General features: G+C 47.9%; 3 protein-coding genes across 4 annotated transcripts in view; 2 read left to right on the top strand and 1 right to left on the bottom strand.

The window, feature by feature from the left end:
* The window catches only part of SIPA1L3 (signal induced proliferation associated 1 like 3), a 308,993-nt gene extending 307,968 nt beyond the window's left edge, over window positions 1-1,025 (bottom strand). The window contains exon 1 of one of the 2 annotated variants that reach the window (XM_050768874.1): window positions 875-1,025. The gene's annotated coding sequence lies outside the window, so the exon portion shown is untranslated. The remainder of the gene's footprint in view (window positions 1-874) is intronic. The other variant, XM_050768873.1, reaches the window with a different exon arrangement.
* The window catches only part of ZNF607 (zinc finger protein 607), a 405,121-nt gene that overhangs the window by 211,929 nt on the left and 166,923 nt on the right, over window positions 1-26,269 (top strand). The window lies entirely within an intron of this gene.
* WDR87 (WD repeat domain 87) lies at window positions 1,522-25,734 on the top strand. The gene is made up of 6 exons (XM_050768871.1): window positions 1,522-1,715; window positions 11,526-11,646; window positions 13,855-14,025; window positions 14,722-17,594; window positions 18,347-18,618; window positions 19,898-25,734. The coding sequence occupies exons 2-6, from the start codon at window positions 11,566-11,568 to the stop codon at window positions 25,288-25,290; spliced, it is 8,790 nt and encodes a 2,929-aa protein (XP_050624828.1). The 5' UTR covers window positions 1,522-1,715; window positions 11,526-11,565; the 3' UTR covers window positions 25,291-25,734.

Genomic DNA, 26,269 nt, shown 5'->3' with positions numbered 1-26,269 from the left:
AACTGGACCAGTTCTGAATCTGGCCCTCGGGGGAGACCAATACTACAGCCAGAGCCCCACCCTCAGAGGGTCTCTGGGCCACTAGGAACATGCTTAATAAACGGTACCATTTACTGAGCATTATGTGCCAGCTGCTGTGCTAAGCACTTTACGCATGGTATTCTCACTGCATCCTGAAAACAACTCGACGAAGTGGTTGCTACTTAAATCCCCATTTTATAGATAGGGAAGCCAAGGCAGAGAGAGGTGAGGCCAGTTGCTCAAAGTCACACAGCTGGTAAATGTCCAAATTTGAACCTGGGGTCTCTCTGCCTTCCAAACCAACGCTCTTAACAAAATTATCTCGGTTAACAGCAGCTAGCCTGCGTTGGGTGCTAACCATGGACTCACCTCTTTACATGCACACGCTCAACTAATCCTCACCCTATGCAATCGATAACATCTTCACCTCATTTTTCGGAGAGCTAACAATAACCCCAACACGTAGTAAGTGCCTCCTAAGTGCCAAATGTTTTATTCTATTATCTCAAAAGAATCTCCGCCAAGACACTCTCCTACTCCGTTTTACTGCAGGGGAAATTGAGGTTCGGCGCGGTTTCCCCAGATCGCAGCTCCCGAGCGGCACAGCCGGGACGCGAATCCACCGCTCCCCGCCTCCAAGCTCTTCCCCACAGCGCCGGGGTGCACGCCTGGAAAGTTGAGCCATGCAGGCACAAGTCCGGCTGGGTCCGGAGGGCGCGAGTCCCGGCGCCGCCGCCCCCCACGGCCAGTACCCACACCCGGCCGTCCGCCCGCGCTGACCCTCGGGGTCCGGGCAGCCACCGATTCCCCGCCACACTTGCGCGAGGCCGACCCCGCACCCGGAGCCACCTACCTGGCGTCTGGGCTGCCCGCCCCGCGGGCCCCACGACTGCGGCGTCCGGCTCCGCGCCGCTCGCTGGAGACGCCGCCAGCTCCGGTGGCCCGAGTGACTTCCAGGCTGCCCACTTCCAAGCCGCTTCGCGCGCGTCCTCCTGGGAACTGTAGTTTCGCCCTAGCCGGCCGCGAACTGAAAAGAGCCTGGCGCGCGGGGGCTGCCGGGAGCCGTAGGCGCACTGCCGCGCTGCCTCCTAGGAACCGTAGTCCACTGGTCGCCTTCATGCAGCTCCAGTCTCTAGAGCACTTCCGCAGCCCCGAGGGGCGTGAGGGAGGGAGGCGTGTCTCCTGCAGACTCCAGCTCCAGAGCTGCGCTGTTCACCCCGCCGGGGCGGTTTCTCCTTTCTCCTAGCCCCGTCTGCCTCCTCCCTTCTTTCGGCGGAACCTCTCTTTCACTCTCTGCCAGGCTCGAGTCACTCACCCTTAGGACGCTAGTCACTCTTCCCCCGGGAGAAGTGGAGGAAGCGGAGCAGTGAGCTAGACCCCCAGCGAAGGGGGTGGTGGAGGAGGGCGTCGATGCGCGCTCGCGCACGCGCGCTCGCCGGCAGACCCCGGCCTAAATTGCCGCGGGCCCCCGCTGAGAGGATTTTTTTTTTTTCTTTCGAGCGCGCGCCCATGCGCACGCGCGTTCAGACCCCTGGCCTCGGGGAGTCCGCTGGCTGCGGGGTTGGGGTCTAACCGTTCTGTGGGCGGAGTCCTCTCGCAGCATCCGCCAGGTAGCTTCTTAGTCGCTGCCCCTAGCTCAAGGAGTGTCTGAGTGCACACACCGTACCCGTCCCTTGTCGGGAGTCCTGTCGCAGGTAACAGGCGCAGCCCATGCTTTGAGACAGAAACGCCCTGCCTCCCCCCGTGCAGGAGGCCCGAGGGTGAGGGGCCCTGGGTGTAGTCGCCTCTCCCCGGCGTAGGCGGCTCCAGAGCTCTGCCTTCGACGGCAGCCACAAGACCCAAGGGCTGCGTAGGGGCCTTGTTATCTTACATTCTTTTGTTGATCACACATTCCTGAGGGTAACTAGTGTTTGTAGAGTACCTACACCTTGGGAAATTTTATCCGAATTTAATCCACCTGCTGGCATAACCCAGCAGCGGAATACCCCTTAACACACACTCCTTTTTTAATGTATATTGCCACGCCTCCATAAGAGTTACCGAGGGAATTGACTGGAATCGCAAGGTCCTCTGGTCGAGAAGCCGTAGTCAATACCCTTTCCGCCTCAGCCTGCCTTCTAGGAAGATTAACATTTGAAGCTGGGAAGCAGATGTTTCTTCCTGGGAGAGCACGTTTTTCCACTCATTCAACAAAAATGGATTAAGCACCTACTCTTTGTCAGGTTGGGTGATTATGGAAACAAGAGAAATCCAGACAGACTGGAGTCCTACTTCAGGGAACTTTCTGTCCAATAGGGATATCAGGCCACCACCAGACTACGGCAATGTAGAGCAATACTACCTAAGAGAAATATACCAGGCACTTTGAGCCACTGAGGCAGGAGGATCACTTAAGGCCAGGAGTTGGAGACTGGCCGGGTAACATAGCAAGACCCCATCTCTACTAAAACTAAAAAACTAGCTAGGCGTGGTGGCATGTGGCCATAGTCCCAGCTGTTCAAGAGGCTGAGTATCGCTTAAGCCCAGGAGTTTGAGACTGCAGGGAACCATGATTGCACCACTGCACTCCAGCTTGGGCAACAGCAGAACCCTGTCTCTTTAAAAAAAAAAAAAAAAAAAAAAATTTATGTGTATGTGTGTATTTATGTGTAATGCAAGCCACATATGCAATTTTAAATTTTACATAAACAGGTAAAATTCATTTTATTTATTATTATTTACTTACTTTTTTTTTTTTTTTTTTGCCATGTTGCCAGGCTGGTATTGAACTCTTGGCCTCAAGACATCTTCCTACGTCAGCCTCCCAAAGTGCTGGGATTATAGGCGTGAGCCATGTCACCCAGCTATGAAATTAATTTTAATACTTTAACTCAAATACATCCAAAATATTATTCCAAGTTAGGTTAATGGAAAAATGTTTTCATTGCCTCAGCTCTACATTTTTTTTTCTTTTTTTTTTGAGATGGAGTCCCACTCTCTCGCCAGGCTGGAGTGCAGTGATGCCACCTCAGCTCCCTGCAACCTCTGACTCCCTGATTCAAGTGATTCTCCTGCCTCAACCTCCCAAGTAGCTGGGATTACAGGCACACCCCCCGACACCCAGCTAATTTTTGTATTTTAATAGAGACCGGGTTTCACCATGTTGGCCAGGATAGTCTCGACCTCCTGACCTCGTGATCCGCCAGCCTTGGCCTCCCAAAGTGCTGGGACTACAGGCATGAGCCACCATGCCTGACCTCAATTCTACAATTTAAGTTAAATTAAAATCAAATAAAATTAAAATGTTATGAGGCACTAACAAAAATATTCATTTGCAGCATTAGCTGCAATAGCAAAAGGTTGGAAACCACCCAATGTCCATTAGTAGAAATTTGGATAAATAAATGATAGTTCAGCCACACATTGGAATGCCCTGCAGTTAATAACTGTTGAGAAATGAAACAGAGTTATATGTATTAACATGACTTAATCTTAAAGCTATATTAAGAGGAAAAAAAAAGGTGAATAACAGTGTATATAGTATATTATCACTCGCATAAGAAAAATATTTTTGGCTGGGCATAGTGGCTCAAGCCTGTAATCCCAGCACTTTGGGAGGCCGAGGCAGGTGGATCATGAGGTCAGGAGATTGAGACCATCCTGGCTAATATGGTGAAACCCCGTCTCTACTATAGAAAGAATTAGCCAGGTATGGTGGCAGGGGCCTGTAGTCCCAGCTACTCGGGAGGCTGAGGCAGGAGAATGGCGTGAACCCGGGAGGTAGAGCTTGCAGTGAGCCGAGATCATGCCACTGCACTCCAGCCTGGGCAACAGAGTGAGACTCTTGTCTCAAAAAAAAAAAAAAAAAAAAAAAAAAGAAGTTGTTTAATTACAGGGAGGATAATAGCTAAGTCATTAGAATAATTGTAAGAAACAAAATAGGCTGGGTGTGGTGGCTGACACCTATAATCCCAACACTTTGGGAGGCTGAGGCAAATGGATTCTTTGAGTCCAGGAGTTTGAGACCAGCCTGGGCAACATGGTGAAACCCCATCTCTACCAAAAGTACAAAAATTAGCCAGGTGTGGTAGCACTAGCCTGTAGTCCCAGCTACTCAGGAGGCTAAGGCAGGAGGATCACTTGAGCCAGTGAAGTCGAGGCTGCAGTGAGCCATGATCGTGCTACTGCACTCCAACTGGGTGACAGAGTGAGGCCCTGTCTCAAAATAAGTAAGAATTAAAAGATACGTAAAACTCCTGGTTACTACTTTACAACCTAATTAATCCTGGATACTGTCATTACTTCTCAGGGATCCAGGGTAACACTTCCATCCAACAGAAACTAGCCCACCCTGTTAATGTATGTTTGTCAGCCTGGAAAATTATTTCTTCCCATTAAGAAAGTTAAATGCATTCCACCCCCAGCCCTAGCTATGCAGCCACCTGAAGGCCAGAATAGCACTCCCAGGCCCTGGGGACAAACTTGGGCTCCTTATCAGTAATGTCATTCAAAGAACCAAGTAAGCTTAGGTTGCCCCTCTGACTTTACAGTCAACTAATTAGGCCCTTCCGATACCAGCTGGACTTCCTGAACCCCTGTCCCCTGCTGGACTTTCTGCACCCCTGTCCCCAAACGTGAGACCACCTGCAAGGTTATATAATCCATGCAGGGCCCTGTCTCACAGTGTGGCGCACTCATCACCTTCCTTTTGGGTGGCCAGGTCTCCTCGTTATATGTACTCAAAGCACTTCATACTTTTCCTTCTTAAAACTGAATTTAATTTGCAATTTAATTTGAGAAAATTAAAAGTTGCAGAAAAGTTCTGCGGGATAATATAACCCATCATCTAGAGTTTCCCACTGCAATCCATTTTATATCTCTTCATTGATGACTGTAAGCTCTAGGGAGCAAGAAACCTGCCTGGATCCCCTCACACACACATATAACAGAACACAGTGGAGCCAACTAGTGAGCCAATGGGAGCCCAGGGGCCTGACTGTGTCGTGGAGTGCAGCGCCCCCTAGAGTCAACTCTCTTTAACAAGACAAAACTCGTGGGAGGATTGCCTTTCCTCAGGCCATCACGAACACTATGTACCTTACAGTGGACTGATGCTAAGAAAAGGAATATAGTTACAGTGTCAACATCAGTCATGGACCTGGTTTGTCTCCGCAATCAGCAGGAATAACATTCGTGGGTCCCAAATACCCTTCACGCTAAATTGGCCACAGAGCTTGAATTCTCCCATTAGATGATCTTTGCGTTAAGATATTAAACAATCGCCATCCTGGCTAACACGGTGAAACCCCGTCTCTACTAAAAAAATACAAAAAAAACTAGCTGGGTGAGGTGGCGGGCGCCTGTAGTCCCAGCTACTCAGGAGGCTGAGGCAGGAAAATGGCTTGGACCCGGGAGGCGGAGCTTGCAGTGAGCTGAGATCCGGCCACTGCACTCCAGCCTGGGAGACAGAGCGAGACTCCGTCTCAAAAAAAAAAAAAAAAAAGATATTAAACAATCGGCCGGGCATGGTGATTCACGTCTGTAATCCCAGCACTTTAGGAGGCTGAGGCGGGTGCATCACCTGAGGTCAGGAGTTTGAGACCAGCCTGGCCAACATGGTAAAACTCCGTCTCTACTAAAAAAAAAAAAAAAAAAAAAAAAAAAAAATTAGCTGGGCATGGTGGTGCATGCCTGTAATCCCAGCTACCCAGGAGGCTGAGGCAGGAGAATCACGTGAACTCCGGAGGCGGGGTTCGCAGTGAGCTGAGATCCCGCCATGGCACTCCAGCCTGGGCGACAGAGTGAGACTCCATCTCAAAAAAACAAAAAATAAAAAGTAAAAGATATTAAACAATCAAGACTGTTGGGATTAAAGCATCTGGAGCTCACTACAAACTTGCTTTTAAGGACAGGTACTGGGATTAGGGAGTTGAATGTCATCCTCTGAGGCTAACCCAAGGAAACTGGTCTATGATGTGCGAAAGAGTAGCAAATAAATAAATAAGAAAATAAACATAAAGGGCCAGGTGCAGTGGCTCATACCTGTAATCCCAGCACTTTGGGAGGCTGAGGCAGGTGGATCGCTTGAGCCCAGGAGTTTGAGACCACCTAAGCAACATAGTGAGACCCTGTCTCTACAAAAAGTTTTTAAAAAATTAGCCAGGCGTGGGGGTGCATGCCTGTGTTCCCAACTACTCAGGAGGGTGAGGCGGGAGGATTGCTTGAGCCCAGGAGTTCGAGACTGCAGTGAACTGTGACTCCACCACTGCACTCCAGCCCGGGCACCAGAGCAAGACTCTGTCTCAAAAAAACAAAACAAAAACAACACCCCATAAAATTAAATAAACATAGAGATTTGGGGTTTGAAAGTCCTCCTTCTCACTCATCACCTAGAAATATTCCCTGAAATAGTCCCAACCAATTGCTCTTTGTAGGCTGGTCAAGAGAAGTGGGACCCAGTGGAGATATTTGGAATAATGGGAAGTGATGGCAGTGACTGCAAATTTGCTACAAATGACTGCTCTCTCAGCAGCTCTGAGGCCGCAAGAAGGGGCCAGTGGGGTAACTCTGAGTTGTGGTGGTTGTTTGGTTTTTTTCTGGTGTTTTGTTTTGTTTTGTTTTTGAGTTGGAGTCTCACCCTGTCACCCAGGCCGGAATGCAGTGGTGCAGTCTCGGCTCACTGCAACTTCCGCCTCCTGCAACTTAAAGCAATTCTCTGCCTCAGGCTCCGGAGTAGCTGGGATTACAGGCACCCTCCACCATGCCTGGCAAATTTTTGTTATTTTTAGTAGATACAGGGTTTCACCATGCTGGTCAAGCTGGTCTTGAATTCTTGACCTTGTGATCCACCCACCTCGGCCTCCCAAAGTGCTGGGATTACAGGCGTGAGCCACCGCAACTGGCTTTTTTTTTTTTTTTTTTTTTTTTGAGACAGGATTTTGCTTTGTCACCCAGGCTGGCATGCAGTGGGGCCATCATAACTGACTGCAGCCTCAGCCTCCTGAGCTCAAGTGATCCTCCACCTCAGCCTCCCAGATACCTAGGACTACAGGCACATGGCACCACGCCTGGCTACTTTTATTTTTTTGTAGAGACAGGGTCTCACTATGTTGCCCAGGCTGGCCTTGAACTTCTGGCTGCAAGCGAGTGAGCCTCCCACTTTGGCCTGGGGTAACTCCCATAGGGGCCTCCACTGCTGTGCAGGATCTGAAGCAGATCATCTGGAGCCTGAAAGGTGTTCAGAATGAGCAGCAAGTGCAGGGTTGAGTGGAACCAAATGGAGACAGCTATCGCAGGAGGGCAGCATGCAGTTTGGGGAGCATGGAAAGAGACAGGATGCTGTGTGCTGCCAACCAGTGCCAAGTTCCCACTGTGAGTGGATTTGTGGATCAGAGAGCCTTCTTAGCATCAGCCAGCAAAACCTCTTCCTCCTCTGATATAGTGGAAGAATCCTGAACTGTGGATTGGATCTTAGTCTTTTTTTTTTTTTTTTTTTTTTTGAGACAGAGTCTTGCGCTATCACCGAGGCTAGAGTGCAGTGGCGTGATCTGGGCTCACTGCAACCTCTGCCTCCTGTGTTCAAGCGATTCTCCTGTCTCAGCCTCCCGAGTAGTTGGAATTACAGGCGCCCACCACCGCGCCCGGCTAATTTTTGCATTTTTAGTAGAGACGGGGTTTCACCATGTTGGCCAGGCTGGTCTCAAACTCCTGACCTCATGATCCACCCATCTCGGCCTCCTAAAGTGCTGGGATTACAGGCGTGAGCCACTGTACCTGGTGGATCTTAGTCTTGATCTGCCCTTTGTAGACTTAAACACATCCCTTTTCCTCTTTGAGTTCATGTTCCTCTTTTGTACAACGGAGATGATGATATCTGCCTCTCAGGATTCTTTCAAGAACTAAGGAAATGATTGATGTTGAAAGCTTTTCCTTGGGCTCTCACCCACTGTATGCATGTGAGATGATGATGATGATGATAAGTTTTGCCTGCTGCTTTCCCCCACCGCAAATCCAGTGAGCAAGTCTCTGTGGTAACACAGAGCCTCGGCTTAGCCATACCAGAAGGTGGGTTCTGCTGACCTAGGTTCAGGAAGCCCAGGCCAAATGACTTGGGACTCCACCAGTTCTCTAAACCAGTGTTTTTCACACTTTGGTTATTGTTGAAGCAAGGTGCAACAGTTCATGCCTGTAATCCCAGCGCTTTGGGAAGCCGAGGCTTTGGGAAGCCGAAGCTTGAGGCCAGGAGTTAGAGACCAGCCTGGACAGCATAGTGACACCCCCTTATCCCTACCCCACCCCCACTCCCATCTCTACAAAAATGGAAACAAAAAAACAAAATAGGCCAGGCGTGGTGGCTTATGCCTGAAATCCCAGCATTTTGGGAGGCCAAGGTGGGAGGATCACTTGTGACCAGGAGGCCAAGGTGGGAGGATCACTTGTGACCACTTCAGCCCGGGTAACACAGTGAGACCCTGTCTCCACAGAAACAAAACAAAGAAACAAAAATTAGCCAGGTGTGGTGGCACATGCCTATAGTCCTAGCACGTGGGAGGCTGAAGTGGGAGGATCACTTGAGTTCTGGAGCTCTGGAGTTCAAAGCTGCAGTGAGCTATGATGATGCCACTGCACTACCGTCTGGGCAACAGAGCAAAACCCTGTCTCTTTTTCTTTTTGAGACTGAATCTCACTCTTGCCCAGGCTGGGGTGCAGTGGTACAATCTCAGCTTACTGCAGCCTCCGCCTCCTGGGTTTGAGTGACTCTCTTGCCTCAGCCTCCTGAAGAGCTGGGATTACAGGCGCCTGCCACAACGCCCAGCTAATTTTTGTATTTTTAATAGAGACGGGGTTTCACCATGTTGGCCAGGCTAGTCTCGGACTCTTGACCTCAGGTGACCTATCCTTCTCAGCCTCCCAAAGTGCTGGGATTACAGGCGTGAGCCACTGCGCCCAGCCAAAACCCTATATCTTAAAAACAAAACAACAACAACAATAACTAATTGATGGGCCTTAATCTCAGAATTTCCAATTGAGTAGGTCTGGGGTGGGGCCCAATAATTTGCATTTCTAACAAGTTCCCACTATTTCTCTAAACGGATGAAGTTCTTCTACATCTGGCAGGCAAGGTTGGCCTCCGTTGCCCTCTGCTGGCCAGACTATAAATTTAACTGTCATGTTTCCAGAGCAGCTGAAAAGCACAAAGTTTGAGTTGGAAGGAAATAGAGTGGTCACCTGTCTGAGAACTAGGCCAGCCTACAAACAGAAGTCGTGTTTGTCACTACAGGGTATGCTTAAAAGGGTTTTCACATAAATTATCCTATTTAATCTTTGCAGCAATCCTGTAACATAAGCAACAGTGGCATTTTCATTTTACAAATGAGGAAAAACTAGCCCATTTTCCCACAAGTAGTAACAGATTTCCTGACAGAGGGGGTATGTTAAAAGTAATTCACTGTACAACCAGGAAAAGTAGAGGTTTGTCCTCATGAAGGCCAAAGAAAAGGGAACGGGGACGAGGACAATGAACAGCAGATGTACCTCCTGTAAGAGAGCTACCTGAGGCCGGGCTTGGTGGCTGATGCCTGTAATCCCAGCACTTTGGGAGGCTGAGGTGGGTGGATAATCTGAGGTCAGGAGCTCAAGACTAGCCTGGCCAACATGGTGAAACCCCATCTCTACTAAAAACACAAAATTTGCCGGGCGTGGTGGTGCATACCTGCAATCCCAGCTACTCAGGAGGCTGAGGCAGGAGAATGGCGTGAACCCAGGAGGCAGAGGTTACAGTGAGCCGAGATTGCACCATTGTACTCCAGCCTGGGCAACCAGAGCGAAACTCCATCTTAAAAAAAAAAAAAAAAAGGAGCTACCTGATTCCACATGGTCAGGGAAACCTGCAAAGCCAAATGGCTGGATCCTCTCTCCATATGTGCTAGCTGGGGCTGACTCTTAGTCCTGGGTGCCCTATATCTCCATTTCCTATTTCAGCAGTCAGGCTCCAATGCCAGTAGAATCACCCAGGGAGCACATTACAAGTGGAGGCTCCTGCGTCCTACTTCCATGGTTCTGATTCAGTAGGTCTAGGGGAGGAGCCCAGGAATATGCATTTTGACACCTACAGGTCGGTGTTATGGCTCACACCTGTATTCCTAGCACTTTGGGAGGCTAAAGCTGGAACCCAGCTTCAAGACCAGCCTGGGCAACAAAGCAAAACCCCATCTCTACAAAAAAAAAAAAAAGTTTGAAAAGTTAGCCAGGCATGGTGGTGCATACCTGTGGTCCCAGCTTCTTGGAAGGCTGAGGCAGGAGGATCACTTGATTTTTTAAATATTTATTTATTTATTTATTTTGAGACAGAGTCTCACTCTATTGCCCAGGCTGGAGTGCAGTGGCGTGATCTCGGCTCACTGCAAGCTCCGCCTCCCGGGTTCACGCCATTCTCCTGCCTCAGCCTCCTGAGTAGCTGGGACTACAGGTGCCTGCCACCACGCCCAGCTAATTTTTTGTATTTTTAGTAGAGACGGGGTTTCACTGTGTTAGCCAGGATGGTCTCGATCTCCTGACCTTGTAATCTGCCCATCTCGGCTTCCCAAAGTGCTGGGATGACAGGCATGAGCCACCGCACCCAGCTTTATTTTTTTTTTAACTTACCCCCAGGTGGCCAGACAGCGGTGGCTCACACCTGTCATCCCAGCACTTTGGGAGGCCAAGGTGGGTGGATCACCTGAGGTCAGGAGCTCAAGACCAGCCTGACCAACATGGTGAAACCACATCTCTACTGAAAATACAAAAGTTAGCTGGACGTGGTGGTACGTGCCTGTAATCCCAGCTACTCGGGAGGCTGAGGCAGGAGAATCACTTGAACCTGGAAGGCGGAGGTTGCAGTGAGCCAAGATTGGGCCACTGCACTCCAGCCTGGGTGACAGAGTGAGACTCTGTCTCAAAATAAATAAATAAATTAATTAAAATTTTAAAAAATCAAGTGATCCTCCTGCCTCAGCCTTCCAAGGAGCTGGGACCACAGGCACGCACCAGCCTGGGTGACAGAGCGAGACTCTGTCTCAAAAATAGATAAATAAATAAATAAAACAAAATAAAACTTACCCCCAGGAATGCTGGTTCAGGAGGTCCGGGGACCATACTTTGAGACCCCACAGTCTTCACAAAATGCTCTCCGGACACAACACAAAATGTGAAGGACTATTATTTGCCTGTGAGGGTATTCTTTTCCAGCCCCCTCTCGGTTTCTCTGCTTCTCTCGCCCATTTATGTTACTGGGTTACAATAGGAAGGAACACGCTAAGATTCACTCCCCATTTGCTGTCTCCAGGCCTCAGTTTTCTCATCTATAAAATGAAATAATGCCTACCTTACTGGGCTGTAGAGTGGATGAAATGAGAAAGTATGTCTTGTGCACAGTTCCTGACTTTCAGAAGGTGTTCAATAGACATGAATTCATTGTTCTTGCCTTCTGATTCCTAGCTTCTCGGAAAGTGGCAGTGACTAAGCTGGGCTCTTTTGGATTCCCACAGGTTTTTAAGCAACGGTCCTCAGGAGGGCCAAGGGAGTCTCATGGCGACATCTTCCCCCAGGCTCATTCCCCTGTGGAAAGATTTAAAACTCCTCCTAAATGACACCATAAATGAAAGCAAGGTAATGTATACGTAGGACATAAACACATCATAGGTTGGCTGCTACCCGTCTTAGAGTCATGAGCATTTCAGAAGAGCCACAGATTGTCCTTGAGAACAGGAAGCAAACAAGGTATATTATAAAGATAGTCATCACCTTAGCAGGAGGTAGGCCATCAATTTCCATGAGTCACAGACTACTCGCAAGGACATTTTCATAGTGGAAAGTGGACACTCTGAAGCACTGTCAGAGGAACTGACCTTCTGGAAAGAGAGTTTTTCTATTTTTAAATTTTATTTATTTTGAGATGCAATCTCGCTCTGTCACCTAGGCTGGAGTGCAGTGGCGCAATCTTGGCTCACTGCAACTTTTGCCCCCAGGTTCAAGTGATTCTCCTGCCTCAGCCTCCCAAGTAGCTGGGACTACAGGCACACGCCACCATGCCCGGCTAATTTTTTGTATTTTTAATAGAGATGGGGTTTCACCATGATGCCCAGAGCTCAGGCCATCACCATGATGCTCCTGAGCTCAGGCCATCTGCCGCCTTGGCCTCCCAAAGTGCTGGGATCACAGGTGTGAGCCACCGCACCTGGCTGAGAGATTTTTTAGAACAGAGGAGGAGAGGCCGGGCGCGGTGGCTCAAGCCTGTAATCCCAGCACTTTGGGAGGCCGAGACGGGTGGATCACGAGGTCAGGAGATCGAGACCATCCTGGCTAACATGGTGAAACCCCGTCTCTACTAAAAAATACAAAAAAAAACTAGCCGGGCGAGGTGGCGGGCGCCTGTAGTCCCAGCTACTCGGGAGGCTGAGGCAGGAGAATGGCGTGAACCCGGGAGGCGGAGCTTGCAGTGAGCTGAGATCTGGCCACTGCACTCCAGCCTGGGTGACAGAGCAAGACTCCGTCTCAAAAAAAAAAAAAAAAAAAAAAAAAAAAAGAACAGAGGAGGAGACACCAGAGAGAACAGTTGCCAATCTCAGTTTTGCTATGGTTGGCTCTGCATAAAACGATCCCAGGGCCAGGCGTGGTGGCTCATGCCTGTAATTGCAGCACTTTGGGAGGCCAAGGTAGGTAGATCACCTGAGCTCAGGAGTTTGAGACCACGCTGGGCAACATGGTGAAACACCGTCTCTACTAAAAATATAAAATATTAGCCAGGTGTGGTAGCCTGCACCTGTAGTTGCAGCTACTCGGGAGACTGAGGCAGGAGAATCGCTTGGAACCCAGGAGGCGAAGGTTGCAATGAGCCAAAATCAGGCCACTGCACTCCAGCCTGGGGCCACAGAGCGAGACTGTGTCTCAAAAAACAAAACAAAAAAAATTACAGGATCCCAGATGCATGTTTCATAGCACATACTCTATCACCGTGGGATTATATATATATATGGTATAAATGCTTGTCCTCCGTCAAATTTAAAGGCCCGATAGGGTGTCCCGAGAGTCTCACTTAGTGCAGCTTTAAGCTTCAGTAACTTAGAGCTGCACTGATGCACTGACTTTGGGAGACTCTGCTATATTCCATGTGGGTGTAAGGTGATGTACTTGCCTGACTATTCTGTTAAAGATTGTGTCTTTTATGGTACATGTACCTTCTAGACACAAACAAGAATGTTAGAGGGGGTTGGATGCAGTAGCTCATGCCTGTAATCCCAGCACTTTGGGAGGCCAAGGCGGGTGGATCACCTGAGGTCTGGAGTTCGAGACCAGCCCGGTCAACATGGTGAAACTCCATCTCTACTAAAAATACAAAAAATTAGCAGGGCTTGGTGGCGTGTGCCTGTAGTCCCAGCTACTTGAGAGGCTGAAGCAGGAGAATCGCTTGAACCTGGGAGGCAGAGGTTGCAGTGAGCTGCGATCACGCTACTGCACTCCAGCCTGGGCAACACAGTGAGACTCCATCTGAAAAAAAAAAAAAAAAAAGGAATGTTAGAGGGCAGGCATGGCTAACTTCATGTTGAAAAGAACATCATTTTCCCCGTGTTCACACTATAAAATTTGCACACAGAGGGTCTGTAGGGTTGTGTTCTCTCCTGCATTGGGGGATTTGTTACATGCTTGTGAAGTATAGCTGTCCCACAGGTGATAAGTTATGCACGTGTGAGTGTAACAGGAGTAGGTCCTTCGGGTGGGAGGCATGACTTTGGGAACTCCTCCAATTGTGACTTATGCGAGAATATATTTAGTGCCTCTGTGCCCTAGCCTCTTAGTTTATGCCACACCTCTCTCCAGCAACCTTCAGAAGACCCAAAGAATAGCCTAATTGTGCTGAGCGACCGGTCCCAGATACTGTTCAAAGAGTCTCGCTATCCTCAAAATATGCCATGTGTATGTTATTACTTCAGTGATGCCCATTTCTTCACCTCCCTCTCTTGGGTGACATCGAGCACAAAAGAAATACAGGTAAGACTGCCTTTCTTCCCCTTCTTGGCCCATTCTCCCAGGGCCATGCCCATATGGCTCTTAGCCCAGATTGACAAAGGAAGATATTCCCCATGAATTAATGTGGTCTGGAACCAGAAATCTCTCCTCATCCTTTCTCCAATTATAGTCCCCATGTTGAGTGGGTTGTATGGTTCCCCCGAAGTAAACCAAGGTTAGGAAAAGGGTCCTAGGCTTCCTGCCTCTACTGTATTTCCAGTTCCCATCACCAAGGGATAAAATCACTCTAGAGTCCTCCAACTCCTCCTTCACACAAAACATGGGGAAATAAGGGAATATTCTGCACTACTATCAGTTCTAGGCAGTTTCTTTTCTTTTTTTTTTTTTTTTTGTTTTTTTTTTTGTGTGTGTGTTTTTGAGACGGAGTCTCGCTCTGTCACCCAGGCTGGAGTGCATTGGCTCACTGTAACCTTTGCCTCCCGAATTCAAGCGATTCTCCTGCCTCAGCCTCCTGAGTAGCTGGAATTACAGGCGCCAGTCACCATGCCCAGCTAATTTTTGTATTTTTAGTAGAGATAGGCTTTCACCATGTTGGCCAGGCTGGTCTCGAACTCCTGACCTCAGGTGATCCACCTGCCTCGGCCTCCCAAAGTGCTGGGATTACAGGCATGAGCCACCGCGCCTGGCCTAGGCAGTTTCCATCTTATTCTCTTCTAGGCTGTAGTGTGGATGAAGAGCAAAACTGAGGACATGATTGAGAAAAGAATATTCTCCATGACTGAACGATTGCCACCCATCCAGTCCATGGTCCACACAGGTTCCTTTCATATCCTCGTGGTCTACTGTGGTGACCTGATCCTGCGACTCTTTGGGGACCACTTTCGGGCATTCAAACCCCTGGGTAAAGTGCACTGCCGCTTCAACATCAGCTGCCTCTGCTATGACCCGGAAATGAAGATGCTTCTATCTGGCGTCCTGGGAGCAGTGGTGACCTGGGTCATTGAGCGAAGTGGCACGGGCCTCCATATAGCCCACATGATCTCCATGCCAGGTGATGAGCTGGTCCAGGACATCGTGCTGAATGGTCCCAATGGCTCCCTCCTGGCCCTGTGTGAGACGGTGGTGAGGGTCCTGATGCGCCAGGGCAAGGGTCAGCTGGGAGAGGTAAAGAGGTTCATGTCCACCAGCAGCGGCTCCTCCATCACCTGCTGCTTCACTTGTTTTGATCAGGGCTTTCTCTATGCTGGAAACCAAGCTGGGGAAATCCAAGTTTGGAGCCTCCAGCAGGGCCATCCGCTCCATAGTTTCCAGGCCCATCACTCAGGAGTGATCTGTATCCGCAGCCGACCAGAGGCCCACACCCTGCTAACAGCTGGCAGTGACAGCCTAATCAAGGAGTGGAACTTGACTTCAGGGAGCCTGCTTCGGCGGCTAGAGCTTGGCGAGGAGCTGTACCGGCTCCAGTTTATTGACAGCATTACTTTCTTCTGCCAAACTGCCCATAGTTTTTCCTTGCGCCGCCTGCCCTGCTTCTACAGCCTCTTCAATGTCTGTGGCTCTGCTCCCCAGCAGTTGCGTCGGGTCTACTGTGGAAATAACTGGTTCCGGATCCTGTGTACCACCGAGGATGGCTTGTTGCGCTTTGTGTCCCCAATAACAGGGGACCTTCTGGTTATCACCTGGCCCTTCTCAATCGTGGACCGGGCTGTGGATTGGGCCTACGACCCAGGTAAAGAGGAGCTCTTTGTAGCAACAGGCAGCTCAGAGGTTCTGGTATTTGACACAACCCGCTGCCCTTGCCCAGCCAAGTATCTTCTAGGCACCTCACCAAATTCTCAGGACTTTGTACAATGCCTGGCTTATGGGCATTTCAACTTGGGGCGGGGTCTAGAGGGACTGATATTCTCTGGGCACCAGAGTGGTGTGGTAAGAGTGCTCTCCCAGCACAGCTGTGCTCGATTAGAAAAATTCATGCACTTTGGTGCTGTACTGGCACTCTCCACGCTGTCTGGAGGGATTTTTGGTGGCAAAGGAAACTCTCTGCTCTGTTCCTATGGAATGGATGACTATGTGCACCTGTCAGAAGCTGTGCTTGATGGGGTCAAAGTACAACTGCAGCCTCTTGCCAGCATCCTCAGCAGCTGTCACCTAACACATCTGATACTCTTGCCCAAGTCTGTGGGTGCCATCACAGAGACAAACTGCCTGCGTCTCTGGAAGTTCCATGATTTTATGTCCTCTGGGTCACAGAATGGCTTGAAATTCATAGAAACACTGCCTCTGCACCTGTGTGCCATCACATCCTTTGATGTCTGCCTCTCCTTGAGTCTTTTCGTCACAGGTTCTGCCGATGGCTCTGTTCGGATCTGGGACTTCCATGGCAGACTCATAGCCATTCTGGACTCATCACTGCACTTTGGCCCACTCTGTTTTGCAAATGACCGGGGTGACCTGCTTGTGACTTTTAACCAGAGTCTTTACCTAGTGTCCTGTTTAAAATTGCTTCCCCCAGCCCTGCTGACTCGCCTTTCCTTTATGAGCATATCAGATGAAGTACTGGAAATCCCTAAGCCTTTCATACCAAGCTTCTTCTTCTCCTTTGAGACCATGTTTGTGCCCAAGTACATCTACCTTGGAAAAGCACAACAGAAATTAGTGGGTCTGGAGAACCTTGTCAACAAGCGGGCCATTGCCTTTGACCATTCTGTGCCACATGTGATAGAAGAAGATGAGGAAGGGAGCCCAGTGTTACTGCGTTCCTCCATGCATTATTCTTTGCAGGACATGGAAAATTGGACGCAGATGAGTAAACGTTACCAACGCCATTATGTGCTTCCTCCCCAACTACAACTGACTAGCTGGGATGGACTCAACCCCTATCAGATATTGCGATACTACTTTGGTCATGGGCGGGAATGGCTTTTTGCCCCTGATTGCTATATCCCCAATTCAGTGATTCGTGCCCGTCTTTGGCCAGAGGGCACCCCAATATACCTACAGTGCAACCTGCATGCACCCCAGCGGGAGCTGGAATGGGACAGGTCTCAAGAATTCTTTTTCTGGCAGAGCAAGGTAAGAACTGTAAGTAATATAGAATATCCAGAGAAGGAGGATGAACAATTCCTAGAAATGAGACTTTCCAAGGATATAACCTACGGCATCCTTACAGATGGAGCAAACCGAAGTTGGCTGGGAAGAAAGATGAGTGAAATAGCCATTAATAGTATGATTGAGACAATGCTCAATATTATGGTCCATGCTTCCTTGCTGAAGTACCAGTACTGTGTTGGTGCACTAGGGCAAATCTTTGCCTCTTACCAGGTGTCTCCAGCCCTACGCTCTGAGACAGCCCGTCGGCTACTGGATGATACAACCAATTCCAACCCGCTGATCCGAGAACTAGCTTGGGAAGGGCTGAAGCGTCTAGGAATGATTACTCATCTTTTTGCCATGCCTCTGGCTCAGGGATTAATGGACAAGGATGAAAGAGTGAGGGTCAAGACTCTAAGCCTCATGTCTGAGATTGGAATCCACTCTAGGACCTCACTCTTACAGCTGATCCAGAAACAAGAGACTTTTCGGGAGATGCAGTACGTTTGTGCTTCCCTCAATTCTTCACCCCATTCCCCATTTCCCCCTCCTTTCCTTTGCTATTTCTTCATCCCTGTTTATTAATTCTTCCTGACGTTTCTTCTTTCTCATAGCCTTTGCTCATTCCTAGATGACTATTCTTGACAATCCCCTATTCACTCCTCCTCCTCCTCCTCTTCCTTCTTTTTTTGAGACAGGGACTTATTCTGTTGGAGGCTGGAGTATAGTGGTGCGATCTTGGCTCACTGCAACCTCTGCTTCCCAGGCTCAAGTAATCCTCCTGCCACAGCCTCCTCAGTAGCTGGGGCTACAAGCATGCACCACCACACTGGCTAATTTTTTGTAGAGACAGAGTCTCACTATATTGCCCAGACTGGTCTCAAACTCCCGGGCTCAAGCAATCTTCCTGCCACCTTGGCCTCCCAAAGTGCTAGGAGTACAGGCATGAGCCACCACACCTGGCGGGCTCACCCCTTTCTCCATTGCTTTTCCTATATGTCCGCTACCTCTTCAAGTTCCATTTTCATCCTTTTCTCCTGTTTCTACAGCCTCCAATACAGATCACTCCATTCATTGCCATCTTGGCTTCATAGATAGTTTCTTTTGTCTCAGCCATTGTTTTCCTCTGTATATGCCATCTCTCTTGGCCACTTTGCCAAGCCTCCTGCCTGTTCCACAGCCGTTTTGTTCTTCCCATTCTCCCTTTTGTTCCTGACTCAGCATAGTCCTTCTTCTCCTTTGACTTTCATAGGCAGGAGATGATCGGGGAGGAAACTCTAGACCATCTGCTGGGGATGCGGGCCACAGATCTCCAAATCCTTTCCACTCAAGTGGAGCAGAGATTGAATGAAAACCTGACTCTGTCACATAGAGATGGAAAGCCGGCTTTTTCTTTAGATGTCCCAAAGGCTTCTGAACTTAAATCCTTCTCCGTGAAACCTCCTACAGTTTCTGAAGAACCTGAAGTGGCCGTCAAGCACAGCAAAGGCCACAGACGAGGCCGAGCAGTGGTCAAAAAGCATAGTATGTAAGGGGTAATCTGGTCCATGCCTCAGGGTCCTCAAGAGGCAGGGTAGTTAGGGTTAAAGTGGATCAAGAGATACTAGGTGGGCTGGCCAGACACAATGGCTCACGCCTGTAATCCCAGCACCTTGGGACGCCGAGGCGGGTGGATCACTCGAGGTCAGGAGCTTGAGACCAGCCCGGCCAATATGGTGAAACCCCGTCTCTACTGAAAATACAAAAATTAGCCAGGCATGATGGTGGGTGACTGTAAACCCAGCTACTCGAGAGGCTGAGGTGGGAGAATCACTTGAACCCAGGAGGTGGAGGTTGCAGTGAGCCGAGATGGTGCCACTGCACTCCAGCCTGGGTGACAGAGCGAAACTCCATCTCAAAAAAAAAAAAAAAAAAAAGAGATACCAGGTGGGAAGAGAGATAAGTGGAAAAGTCTCATCATAGAAAAGGCACTCTCGGATGGGGGACTAGGGGAGGGATAACATTAGGAGAAATACCTAATGTAGATGACAGGTTGATGGGTGCAGCAAACCACCATGGCACCTGTATACCTATGTAACAAACCTGCATGTTCTGCACATGTATCCCAGAACTTAAAGTATAATTTTTTAAAAAGTGTACAGATAAGGAAATGACAGTGTATTCATAAAATGAAATACTACTGTGATAAAAAAGAGTGATACATGCAACAACATGGAAGAATCTCAAAAACTGTTGAAAGAAAACACAAAAGAGCACATTTTTAAATGATTCTATTTATTTGGAATTCTAAAAAAGGCAAATGAATCTACAGTCACAGAAAGCAGATCAGTTGTTGCCTAGGGCCAGGGATTAAGGGTAGATAGATGTTGACTGGGACACTATGTAGGAGGGAATTTAGGGGGATAATAGAAATGCCTTATATCCTGATTGTAATTGCAATAGTTACAAGAGTGTATACATTTTTCAAACTCATCAAATTGTTTGCTTAAAATGGGTATATCATATGTAAATTATACCTCAATAAAATTGATTTTTATGAAAGCAATGAAGAAAAAAAAGACTTTCTAAGGAAGGATCCACTCAAACTCAGGAAGACTCTAAGGCCTAGCTCTCTAGGATTTGGCAGGAGTAGGGGGCTAGGAATAAAGCAAAGAGATGCTTTTTTTTTTTTTTTTTTAGGCCTCAGTTCTCTTTGTTGCTACTTCTTTTATGACAGTTCTTCTTAGCTCACACCTAATATTTGGAAAGGTTTCATTTAGTTCCCCATACTTTGCTTACCTCCACCTCTCCATTTTTCCTACAGGCCGAAAATGGTTGCGGGGCCTCAAGAAGACGAAAGAGAGAGACTCTAAACATATGATCACTGAGCCAGGCCTCTTAGAGGATGAAAGTGGGACTGAGGCCGCACCAGTTGAGATGGAGGAAGCATCCGTCCATTCCAAATGGTCTTCAAGCACCACTGTAACAAAGCTCTTAAAAGATGTTGACTCTCAAGAGAAAGATATCTCAAAGGATCACGTTGCATTGACCCTGAAGATGCTGCGGAAAATACGTGACAAAAGAGACAAGAAAGCAAGAGCTCGGAAACTCAAAAAGAAGCACAAGAAGAAGGGAAAAGAAGCCAAAGTTATAACTGAGAAACCTACACCTCCTGTAATGGGACAGCCAGTTACTAAAAAGGTTAAAATTCTAGGGCGCGGAGCCTCAGGAATATCTGGCCGCAGGTCAACCACTGGAGATGGCTTATCATGGCGGGATGATCTGTGTCGTCTTATGACCCTGAGGATATCTGGTTCCCAAACAAAAATGTCAGAAAATCTAAACACTGAGCTAGTGACATTTGCTCAGGAGATGCTGGTAGATAGGCACCCCAGTTGGGAACTCTTTCAGGAGATCTGCCCCCTGTTGAAGAAAGAAAGTAAAGTTCTGCTTGAGGACCTTGATTGGGATGTAGTCCCGCCAGAGGAGAAACCAATTTTTATCCATGAAGGAGCAATTAGAGAGGACATGATACAAGGTGTGACAGAAGAGGTGATCAGACACGAAGTGATGCCAAGGGAAGAAGAACAAGCACAAAAGAAAGAAAAAGACATGCCGGCCTTGGAGGAAACCCAAGTGATTTTGAAAAAGGGCAAGAAAAAGAAAGTTATTTTTTTAGAACCAGGTGATGTAACCAAGGGAAAACAAATATCAAAGAAAGAAAAGAAGAAAACCTTTCAGAAGTCACCTAAGCAAGAGAGGAAAGCTGTCCAGCAGGAAAGAAAAGTAGGAAAAACAAAGAGGGAAATGCCCAAAGAAGAGAGGGATATGAGTGAGGAAGTGAAGGAAATGGCCACACTAGAGGAGAAAGTAGTTGAACAAGAAGGAAAACCGGTTATGATTGAGAGGACATCGTCTTGGCAGGACTGGAAAAAGTCCTGGGATGAGTGGAAACAGGCCCATGGTGAGACAAGGAAATCCTGGAAGGCATGGAAGGAAGACTGGGAGGAGAGGCTTCTTCAGGAAGAGGAAAAACTACACCAGGCTGGAGAGAAGCTATCCCCGGAGGAGGAAATGCTTCAGGAGGACAAGAAGCTGAAATGGGAAGAGTGGAAACAATTCTGGGAAAATATGTTGCAATCTGAATCCAAGGAGCAACTGTACAAGGATGAGGAAGAAGTGACTTTGGAGGAAGAAGTGACTTTGGAGGAAGAAGAAGTGTCTCGGAAGGAGGAAGAAAAAGAAGAGCAGGTCACAGAAGAGCAGAGACAGATCCAAGAAGAACACAAACGGGCCAGAATACACAGGAAACAAGCCCGAGCTGAAAAAAAACGAGCCCAAGAAGAGAGGAAATTAGCACAAGAAGAAGAGAAACTTGCACAAGAAGAGAGACAGTTGGCCCAGGAAGAGAGAAAACTGGCCCAGGCGTATGTTAAAATAACCCAGGATGACAGGGAAATGGCCCAGGCAGAGGGTAAGTTTGCCCAGAAAGAGGCAACACTGGCCCAAAGAGGGGAGAAGCTAAGCCAGGAGGTGGAGAAATTGGCCCAGAAAACGAAGAAACTGTCCAAGAAATGGGAGAAAGTGGCTAGAGAAGAAGAGAAACTAGCAAAGAAAGAAGGGAAACTGGCCGAGGTAAAAAACATATTGGTCCAGAAAGTGGAAGAACTGGCCCAGAGGGAACAAAATCTGGACTGGCAAGAAAAGGAGCTGGCCCAGGAATTGGAGGAACTGGAAGGGGACATGGAAGAACTGTCTTGGAAAGAAGAGGAACTGAATCAGGAAGAGGTGAAACTGATTGAGGAAAAGACGAAGCTGGCTGAGGAAGAGAAGACATTGATCTGGCAAAGGGAGAAACTGTCTGAAGAAGAGACAAAATTGACCCAGGAAGAAGAGTTGCTGATCCAGGAAGAGGAGAAACTGGCCCAGCACAAGGAAAAAATGCCTGAGGAAGAGGAAAGACTGGGACAGAAAAGGGAGCAATTGATTAAGAAGAAGATAAAACTGGCCCAGAAAAGGGAAAGATGGATCAACAGCATGGAAGAACTCACAGAGAACAAGATGATACTGTATCAGAAGAAGAATCTGGCTCAGGAAAAGAAGAATCTGGCCCAGGAGAAGGAAAAATTGGCTCAGAGGAAAGAGAACCTACTCTATAACAAAGAAAGACTCACCCACAGCAGAAAGAAATTAGTGCAAGTAAAGAACAAATTGGGAATGTTCAAGAAGACACTGGCTCAGGTAGAGGAGAAGCTGACACAGGAAGAGGAGACCGTGATCAAGAAGAAGGAGAAACTGACTGAAACAGAGAAAAAATTGGTCCAAGTAGAGGATAGTCTGGCCGAGAAACAGGAGAAATTGGCCCAGGAAAAAATGAAATTAGCTCTGGAGAAGGCAATGGTCCAAGGAAAGAAACGGCTCAGAGGAGAGTTGGCTATTGTTAAGGAAAAAAAGGCATTGAACCTGGAAATGAAAAGACTGGCTGAGGAGAAGATGAGACTGGTTGAGGGAAAGGAAACACTGTCTAAGGGAGAGACTCCAGAAACTTCAAGACAAAGAAAAATGACTAAAGTTGAACAAGAACTACTTGAGAGGAAATTGTCACTACAGGAGAAGATACTGCTACATGAAGACAGGATACTGGCCATGGAGGAAAGGGAAATTGCCAAAGGAAAACTGGAATTTACTAGAGGACGGAGAATATTTGCCCAGGGGCAAAGAAAGTTAGCCAAGGCTGAAAGGAATTTGATTAAAAAAAAGGAGAGCCTTTCCAAGGAACCAGCAAAACTAAACAAAATCTTAAAGGCACTTCAAAGACTAACCAGGGATGAAAGGAAACTAACACAGGAAGAAATAAAAATGACAAAGATAAAGAGGTCACTCTTTGTTAAGGAGAGAAGACTGAGTACAGAACAGAGTAAGCTGGATATCAAAGAGTGGGATTTTTCTGAAAAACGATCAGAACTGACTAAAGATGAGAAGAAACTGGCTCGGAAGCAGAGAAAACTGGCCAAGGAAATGAGGAGAATGGTAAACAGAGAAGAAAAAATGACTGAGGAAGAGAGCAAATTGGCCAGAGAGCATTCAGAAGTCATACTGGATGATGAAGAGGAAGGAGGAATAGAAGAAGAAGAGGTAATCCCATTCCTTAAACGAAGGTGGAGAAAGAGGAAAGAGGCCGAGAGAGTTGATAAACCAAAGGAAAAGTTTTCCAGTCAAGTGGATGAAGTGGAAAGTGAAGAGCATTTTTCTGAAGAAATGGAAAGCCTGTTAGATGAACTAGAGAAGCAAGAGAGTTTGTCTTCTGAGGAGGAGGAGGAAAGGGAGGAAGAGGAGGAAAGGGAGAGAGAAGAGGAGGAGGAAAGTGAGGAGGAGGAGGAAAAGGAGAAGGAGGAGGAAGAGGAGGAGGAGGAAGGGGAGGAGAAGCAAGTGGAGAAAGAGGAGGAGGAGGAGAAGAAAAAAAAGGAAAAGAAGAAGGAGGAGGTTCAGGAGAAGGAAGAAGTGTTTGAGGAGAAAGAAGAAATTACGAGTGAGGAAGAGATAGAAAGTTTGAGTGATGAGGAAGAGGAAGAGGAGAGCAGCTCATTGGAAGAAGAAATGGACAGGGAAAAAGATACCTTAAAAAAAGAAAAACTATTTAAGTTACAAGAACAAAGAAGAAAGATCCTAAGAGAAAAGGAAAGAGTCCTTTCCATTGGAAAAGGAGTTCCTCATGTCAAAGATGGGGCTGTAAGACTGGGAGTTCTAAAAAGCCCTTTGAAGAAACTGATGTCAAGAGCTCTGGAGATGAAAGAGAAAATACCAGTGCCAGTGCCAGAGGAACAAATATCCTGGGAAGATAAAAAGGCCACAGTAGTTGAAATACCCAGGAAATTCTCAGAGACAATGGATAAAGAAAGAGAAGTGATGGGAAAATATGAACCCATACCTCCACATGTTTTGGGTACAGTTTTAGAGTCCGAAGCACGGGACTTAAAGACCCCATTTATGTCCCACATATTAAGGAGGACCGTGGAAGGTCAGGAACTCCAACACAAGCCACTAGGTGCCTGGTGGAAGTGGTTTCTGCAGCATCCACCTCTGATGGGACAGACTGAGGTACAGTTACCTCTCTCCCAAATCCCGGCTAAGGAACAACATGCAGATGAAATCCTCTCAGATGTAGAGTGGATCCGCCATGTCCTAGAACGAATGGAAGCAGGAGAACAGCTTTCCAGGGATGGTTTCCACAGACTATGCCAGCTGCTCAAAGACCTCGTCTCAAAGGGAAACTTAGAATGGCTGAATCTGGCCAAACTTGAAGGCATCGTGTACCGTCACAAGCAGGCCCTGGAGTCACGAGGCACAAGGATCTCAAAACCCACTAGAGAGTCTATGAGTCCAAAATACCGGAAAGTGATTCCTCCTATAAAAGCAAAGGAAAAGGAGAGCTGGCCAAAACCTTTGGCTGTCCCCACACAAAAGTACCCATTAGCTACCGAGAGGATTCCAGACCCAAGGGCTAAAAATTGGCATCTTCTAGGAGAGCCTTACAGAAGTGAGAGGGCACAGCAGATAGCCATTGCTCACAAGGAGATGGAAATGCAATACTTTTATCCTGCCACAAGAGACATTTTTCCAAGTGCCCATGCCTCTGTGGAAAAACAAACCCTGGCACTGATGTTTCAAAAGGACTTCTGGGATTTTAAGGATAAACGCAGGTTTCCCAGATTGCCCAAATTAGAGAAGAAGAAACAGCCCATTTCTAAAAAGAAGGAAGAGTTGCCTTTGTGGGAGACGTTTGTGGCACTGTACTATGTTTTGCGGATGCTGCAGCAGCGATATGCAAAAGACAGCACTGCTTGGATGGAACAGTTCCACCAGCTCATGGACCTGTACCAACTTAAGTCCCCCAGAATCCAGAAGCTGCTTCAGGAGCTGCTAATGAGAGAGGAACCTCAACCCCAAGAGATCATCTATGAAGAGGCCCTAAAAGCCACAGAGCTAGTTCCCGGGGAACGGCTGTTCTGCTGCCTGTTTTGTGGCAGTTCTCATACTCGTAGAAGTCCTCAGGAGTTTCAGGGTGTGGTACCCCTCCCTTGGCAGAACTGTGTGCACACCATCCTTCCCGTGGGCATTGCCCGGTATGGGATCTTAGAACTTGCCTGGAAAAGCCTGCCGGAAGCTGATCTTCATCTCACCAAGGCATTGACACACACCGTTGCTCCCACTCTCTAATTTGGGACTGACTGGAGGTTGGGACTTTTCATTGCCAAGTGGAGAAAGGCCTGGTCACCAGGATCTAGACCTTCATCTCTCTCTCTCTCTCTCTCTTTTTTTTTTTTTTTTTTTTTTTTTTTTTTTTTGAGATGGGGTTTCACTCTTGTTGCCCAGGCTGGAGTGCAATGACGTGATCTCAGCTCACTGCAACCTCCGCCTCCCGGGTTCAAGCAAATCTCCTGCCTCAGCCTCCCGAGTAGCTGGGATTATAGGCATGAGTCACCGTGCCCAGACCTAGACCTTCATCTCTAGGCCCACACAGAGGTAGGGCCAGGTCGAAGCCCTTTCCCAGCTCTGGAAACACAGCTTCTATATGTGGAATAAAGAGGAGGTTCTTGTTTGCAACAAGCACTTTGATGTGTTTTTTCCCAGCAAACTTTAGTTCCCCAAGAAGGTAGCCAGGGAAACAACTTACTCACGTACTCCTGAGATGGGGGGAAGCTTCCTAAAAGACAGGGGTGCCCACTGTGTGGATGTGTTGAGGCAGACAAGTCTGTCCTTGTTCTCTTCATTCCTTCCCACCATCCTCCCCAAGCACTCTAAGAAGGAAAGTACCAGACACAAAAACTAATATATATTTGGCACGAATTTGAGAGGTATTGATATGGTGGAAAGAGAATGGGCTTTAGAGTCAGAAAATGCAACATTTTGTCCCTTAGTATTTGGGGTCCTACAGTGGGGCTGACTCTATTTTTCTGTTTGTAGTTCTGCATGCTGATGACTTGAGTTCCAGATAGCAGGAATGGTGGGTGTTGAGGAGATTGTCAGAGTAAAGGAATAATCTTCAACAAGTTTTAGCCAGTACCACCTCCACCTGGTGACTTCATCACTGGATGGCACCAAGGGGTGAGGCCATCTGAGGTTGAAGCAAAAAAAAAAAAAATAGAGTTTAGGCTAGGTATAGTGGCTCACGCCTGTAATCGCAGCACTTTGGGAG

This window comes from Macaca thibetana, chromosome 19 (genome assembly GCF_024542745.1).
Source record: "Macaca thibetana thibetana isolate TM-01 chromosome 19, ASM2454274v1, whole genome shotgun sequence".
Classification (NCBI taxonomy): Eukaryota; Metazoa; Chordata; class Mammalia; order Primates; family Cercopithecidae; genus Macaca; species Macaca thibetana.
Note: the sequence above shows the minus strand (reverse complement) of the source record. Positions and strands in the feature narration are given on the sequence as shown.

What these genes read in the sequence shown, in the direction of transcription:
- WDR87 (XM_050768871.1), top strand. Translation starts at nt 11,566, where the DNA reads ATGGCGACATCTTCCCCCAGGCTCATTCCCCTGTGGAAAGATTTAAAA. An exon ending in GAGACTTTTCGGGAGATGCA is followed by an intron (nt 17,595 to 18,346) that starts GTACGTTTGTGC and finishes TGACTTTCATAG; the next exon opens with GCAGGAGATGATCGGGGAGG. An exon ending in AGCAGTGGTCAAAAAGCATA is followed by an intron (nt 18,619 to 19,897) that starts GTATGTAAGGGG and finishes TTTTTCCTACAG; the next exon opens with GCCGAAAATGGTTGCGGGGC.